We start from the raw sequence: 6460 nt of genomic DNA, 5'->3' as shown, positions 1-6460 counted from the left end.
GAGTCGTGCCGACACTTAACAATTTTTTTCTCTGGGAGCGATACATATCGATTCATACGTTTACCTTTCGGCCTGTGCAATGCTCCAGACATATTCCAGGAAACTCTGCAGACAGTTGTGTTAGGAAATTGTCCCGGTACGGTGAATTACCTTGACGACATCCTCGTATTTGGGAACACAAAAGAAGAGCATGATCGACATCTTAGTGATGTTTTATCTCGCTTGCGACAACATAATGTTATGTTAAACCCGGCTAAATGTGTTTTTGGTAAACAATCCGTAAAATTTTTAGGCTTCCTTCTTTCTCACGACGGTTGGCGTGTTGATGAAGATAAAAGGAAAGCTATTGCAGGATTCCGCAAGCCAGAAACTGTTCAAGAAGTGAAAAGTTTTTTGGGTCTTATAAATTTTATAGAGAAATTTACTCCCAGCAGAGCCGAAAAGACAGAAAAGTTGAGAGCACTAGCAAATTCAAATACATTTTATTGGACGAAGTATGAAGATTTTGAGTTCGACGAGATAAAAAGGATAGCCTTAAATTCAATCGCAAAACTAGGATACTTTGATCACAAAGATAGGACGGAGTTATTTGTGGATGCCTCCCCACTTGGATTAGGAGCGGTACTGGTTCAGTTCGATGAAGTTTAAAAGCCTCGAATAATAGCTTGTATCTCGAAGTCGTTAACGAAAGTAGAAAAGCGTTACCCTCACACACAGAAGGAGGCGTTAGCTATAGTATGGGCAGTCGAGCGATTTAGTTATTACCTTACGAATATCAGTTTTACCATTTGGACTGATTCGGAAGCAAACAAATTTATCTTTGGCAGCCAATATAGATCAGGGAAAAGATCGGTTACACGCGCAGAAACGTGGTCCCTTCGTCTCTTACCATTTAATTTCCAAATTAAATGTATTCCCGGAGATCAGAACATTGCGGATGTATTGTCTCGCCTGATAAATGAGTCTCAAGTAGATGAGCCGTTCGACGACGACAACGAAAGGCATATGTTATACGCTCTTGATACGTTGAATATGAGTATGTCATGGTCAGATATCGAGCTTGCATCAGAAGAAGACGAAGAGTTAGCAGAAGTACGGCTAGGTATAAAATCAGGCAAATGGCCACGGCATCTGAGTCGTTTCGAATGTTTGTCAAAGCAGCTGAGGACCCTTGATTCCCTAGTTTTCAAAGACGATCTAGTTGTTTTGCCTAAATCGTTAAGGGAAAAGGCATTGACTACAGCACATGAAGGTCATGTGGGCAGCAACGCCACCAAAAGAATTCTACGGGACCATTTCTGGTGGCCCAATATGTCTAAAGAGGCCCAGATTTACGTTAGTAACTGTATGACCTGTTTATCCATGTCAAAGAGAAATCCACCAGTCCCATTAATAAGTCGAAATCTTCCGGAAGGGCCGTGGGAGGTACTACAAATTGATTTTCTTTCAGTACAAGAGTGTAGCTCAGGTCATTTACTGGTTTGCGTAGATACGTACTCTCGTTTTTTGCACGTTATGGAGTTAAGGCTTATTGATGCAAGTTCAACCAATGCATCATTATGCAAGATTTTCAAGACATGGGGTTTACCACTAGCTATCCAAAGTGATAATGGGCCTCCTTTTCAAAGTAAAGAGTTTATAGAATTTTGGGAGCATAAGGGAGTAAAGGTTCGTAAGTCCATACCACTAAGCGCTCAGTCCAATGGAGCTGTTGAACGCCAAAACCAAGGTATTATTAAAGCAATAGCTGCGGCGAAAATAGAAAAGCGAAACTGGCGTGAAGCCCTCGAGGAGTATGTCCACCTACATAACACTCGCAAACATCATGCTAGATTGGGTGTTACTCCTTTCGAGCTGCTTGTGGGATGGCGTTACAGGGGCACTTTTCCTAGTTTATGGGATGCAAGAAGTAACCTGGATAGGGCTGACGTGCGGGAAGCTGATGCTCATGCTAAATTAGTTAGTAAAATATACGCGGATGATCGTCGAGGCGCTAAAATTAGTAGTATCAAAGTAGGCGACAAAGTGTTAGTTTACGTACCCCAGAAAACGAAGACAGATCCTCGTCGTTTTCTAAAGAAAGCTACACAGTTTTGGCTAGGGACGGCGCAAAGGTGGTTGTTCGTGGTGAGAGCGGTACTGAGTTTACAAGAAATGTGCGAGACGTTAAACTAATCCCAAGCAGTGCAGAAAATGAAGGCTTAATGGAAGATGAAAATGACCAAAATATGGAAGAGATGATAGATTCATCACAGGTTCCATGTACGAATGATAGGATAGAAATGCAGAGACCACAACGCCAGATACGAAAACCAGTATGGTTAAACGATATGGAATTATATTAGATTGTACTAGATTCTTGGAATAAGTAGACGAAATTGAATAAAAAAAAAACATATAAAAAACAGGTTTCGGTGTTTAAGGGATGGGATTTTTTTGTTGTATTTTTATAAAATAATTGTTTTTACGTATAATTACTAATTTGAAATTTCAATACCGGAGAGTAGAAGAGAGGTAGATTGTAGGGATTATAAGGTATGGGAGGAAGAGAGTGAGAGAGAAAAGAAAAAAAAGGAGATAGATGGATAGTTGTATCAACAGCGAGAGAAGGACAAGGAATGGAATTGAAGAAAATAAATCGTCAGTTGAGTTAGAACTGTCAGCTGGAACACATATACTGTGAGTGCGTGGCGTATTAATGAGATCCGAAAAGCGTATTTCCTCCTCCGGTCACTACACAAGTGTTTGCGTTGGCGGTGATTTTGTAAGTATTTTATGCAAATTTTATGATATTTATTATTAAAAACGTTTTGTTTTGTAGAATAAACATAAAATCAACCACGGAAGCATGATTTAGTTGTGGTGGAAGCGAAAAAACAATGCTTGGAGCATGGAATAAAGCCGAATGAAATTTCTAACCTTCACGCACGACGCCACCGCTAGGTAAGGTATGTTTATGTGTAATTACGATCATTGTTCCATTTTAGGGTGTGATTTATGCAATATAACCGTTCCTGGCGGGGATAGTCAATAGTCGATACCCTTTGCAGCTGTGAAGGGGTGCAGAAGAAGGGGCTCGTTACCACCCTTCCCACACCCGGACGCTTTTTCCACGGATGAAGAATATGTTCCTGGTGGGTTGAACTTGTTGTGTTTTATTTGAATGGTTTGTAATGTATGTGACCTTTCTCCCGGTAGGCTGTATGCGCCAAATCTAACGGTGATCCGTATCGTGAACGAATCGGCATAATCGGTGCCGGTCCCCGGCGGTTTGTGAAAGTGGTGGTACACAACGGTATAGAGTACGATAGATAACATGCAACTGATCTGCGAAGTGCGCCCCACCTGATGCTGGCGTTCGGCAAGACACAGAAGGAGATGGCACAGGAGTTCAACGTCTTGAACAAGGATGTGCTAGATTTGTTCCAGATCGAGGACCGCGACGATGAGGGATAGTTGCTGGAGCTAATTAGTGACATAGCCAGAAGTGTACAGGCAAGTTGTCGGCGATTGCCGCCCTGCGCCATGCCGTTGTGGTGATGCGAATTGATGGAGCGGTCTTTTCCCGCTGCTTATCTGCTCTAAAGGATGGGTGTGCTTGGGCCAACAATCAATTAGCCGGACCCAACACGAAATGTACCGCGCAAGGCTTCATATTGCTGCGCCAAGCGGCCAACGACTTAAAGTAGGACGTGAACTACGGTGGCATTGCGCTGATGGCATAGCGGTTACATAATGTTTAGCAGTATCATCAGCAACGTGTTCCTCGGCAACATTCGGCATGCGTTTGTGCACAATCCGCATCTTTCTATCCATCTTATGATGCGTTTTCCTCTGAAGCTGTGAAACGGTTGCCAAATGTACTGGAATATTTTATAGTACTGGAGTATTTGGCCGTAAACGTACTAGTAAATTGAATTATTAAAAAAAGACATCAAAACAGTACACTGTTGCCTCGAGTCGAGTACAAGCACCGATTTGAAAAAAAAATGCGCCTTAAGAGCTTTATTGTCATATGGAGCAGGACGACCACGACGAACGGCTTTGCTTGCTTGCACTTAAACATACACACCTTTGGGTAAGTACACTTTGGGGACCTTTATTCCAAGCACACAAGTGTTTATGTAAATATATTTAATATACTTTCAGGTTGTATGAGTCCTGTATAGCCTGATTTGTGTAAAAGTAGATGGTCGAGCTAGCTGTGGCCACACGTCCTCACTAGCGATTCTTAGATTAAAAGCGGTTGATGAAGCTCTTATACACCTCGAAATTGATTAACGCATGATACAAAAGTAAGCAAGTAAGTATACGACAAATGTACAAGTGACCATTTATGTTCTATATTAGTTATTCATAAATTATGTGATTTATGGTAATACCTTGACATCAATCCAATTACGACAGGTCCTTGGCTTACAGAGCATTAATGTGTGCCATTGGATGTCCTTGGTTGGGATCTTCGTAGACTAGAAACCCGCTTTTGTTGACGATATAGGGCGGTATTGATTCCGAGCCAATCCAACGTAATATATGCCTATGGTAAGACTACGCTTACATTAATACATTTAATTAATACACAAAAAGGCATATCATAGTTTAAACAGTATGGTTCTTTTGTTAACATGCCCAGCCTGATCGTTTCTTTTACGATATAGCTTGCAGTGGCACTTGCCTTTCTTGAAAATCTTGCATTAAGCCTAGGTAGCGAGGCGATTGAGTACGGAGACATTAGACAAACCGTCAAATTAAAATGTAACATAGGAGTGAAACTAAAATATGTATCTGAGTCAGTAATTATCATTTCTTTCGGGTTCTTTCTCTACAACACTTCATAAGCGATTTGTTTTAGAATTCATTCGTTTGTTTATTATTTCCATTCTTATAAGTTCACAGCCACAATGCCATATAGTCTTGTAGCATATAAAAAAACTGATTTAAAATATCTAATTTCGTTATTTCTTAGGACCTCCTTTGCTCTTTCGTGTGAATGAGCCACGAGAAACGCTTTTTATTACGCCTGATACATTGGCACTGTTTTTTGCATTTTGTAGTTTTTTTTTGAAAAAAAATTTCAAGTAACGCAAAATCAACTTTTCGGCTACCTACATTTCCAACATCTGCAAATAAACGCAAAAAATTTACATGTTTTCGGAAGGCTACTTTTGGTCCATTACCTCCTCTTCCGCTCCTGCTACATTCAACCAAAAATAATCGATTGAAAATAAGATATAAGGCCTCGTGAAGTCGCGCTTTTGTTTCTGTTGCCTTCATTTTGGCCCGCAATTTACGCTTCACCTCCTCAAACTGATCCTCTGAACCTAGATTCTGCTCAAAATCACCTAACTCCTTTTTCGATGCAATCAACGCAATAATTCCCTCACTTTCTTGCGTATGTGGTGTAATTTCGGGCGTTTCTTGCGGAACAGGATTTTGCTCGTGTTGACTCTGCCACTTAATAATCTCCTCGTTTTGCATTTTAACGTCAACAACGATTTGGCTCAGGGTATAAATCTGTTTGCTGTTTTGCAGGGCAATCTCTGCGCATTTGCATTGATTTCCTGCAGCCCCGCAACAGCAGACAGAAGAAGCTTCGGTGGGCTGACGATTCATTTTTCATCTGCAATTATGAATGTTCATGTTACTTTTATTGTTTGTGTATAGTTTTGATAATAAATAGGTTTGCTTTACTTACAGGTTGTTGCAGAGCGGGTTTTAACGCAGCGATGTTGTTGATATATCGGCCGATTTATTCAACAGAAGGAGGAACAACGATATGACGCCAACGCACAATAGCTTTTCAATAAAATGTACACACACGAATTTCTTTGAATTTTTCATTTTGACAGCATCCATATGGGAGGTTTATAATGCCGGGATTTGGGGATTGAAGCAGACCGAAACGTACCGCAGAGCCGCTGTAAAGCAATGCGCGTGACGTCACGGATCGTTGCTCATTTCGCCTTGTTCTCTGAGTGACAGCCATACCATCAAGGCCAGATCAAGGCGAGAACAAGGCGAACGGTTTCCATACAGATTCTCTCTGAGATTGTTGAAAAGGACACGTACCCGTCTTGCCTGCCTTCTCTCCTCGTTCTTCCTTTCATCCAGCGTTGTCGTCGTCGAATGGTGTCCACACGTTAAAAATTCTTCCTGCTTGCCTCCCTCTCGCTGCTCCAACATGCTGCGCTAGCGCGCTGGATGATCGTCCCTACCTTCCTGCTGCTTCTCCTCTCCCAGGCGGTAACACGTTGGAGGATCGTGCCTGCCTTCTTTCCTCTCCTGTTCTGTTGTTTTCGGAACTGCTAGGGATAGAGGGAAATATTAAATGTTTTGCCAACGGTTGTTCCATTTAACCCGAAGCGCAATACTTACCAACCAATTGAATACAGGGTTTTCCAATTGAGTATAGACTAGCAGCATACTTTTTTTGAATTGTCGCAATAGATTCTTGACTAGC

At 41.5% G+C, this 6460-nt stretch overlaps 1 protein-coding gene across 1 annotated transcript; it reads left to right on the top strand.

Annotated features, from left to right (window-relative positions):
- Positions 1-1005: 1005 nt before the first annotated feature.
- LOC133391495 (uncharacterized protein K02A2.6-like) lies at positions 1006-6084 on the top strand. The gene is made up of 5 exons (XM_061646133.1): positions 1006-3134; positions 3199-4078; positions 4150-4303; positions 4408-4542; positions 5698-6084. Exon 1 carries the CDS (start codon positions 1006-1008, stop codon positions 2173-2175), a length of 1170 nt encoding a protein of 389 aa, XP_061502117.1. The 3' UTR covers positions 2176-3134; positions 3199-4078; positions 4150-4303; positions 4408-4542; positions 5698-6084.
- Positions 6085-6460: the final 376 nt, after the last annotated feature.

This window comes from Anopheles gambiae, chromosome 2, assembly GCF_943734735.2.
Source record: "Anopheles gambiae chromosome 2, idAnoGambNW_F1_1, whole genome shotgun sequence".
Lineage (NCBI taxonomy): Eukaryota > Metazoa > Arthropoda > Insecta > Diptera > Culicidae > Anopheles > Anopheles gambiae.
This window is presented reverse-complemented; position numbering and strand designations above follow the sequence as displayed.

What these genes read in the sequence shown, in the direction of transcription:
- LOC133391495 (XM_061646133.1), top strand. Translation starts at nt 1,006, where the DNA reads ATGTTATACGCTCTTGATACGTTGAATATGAGTATGTCATGGTCAGAT.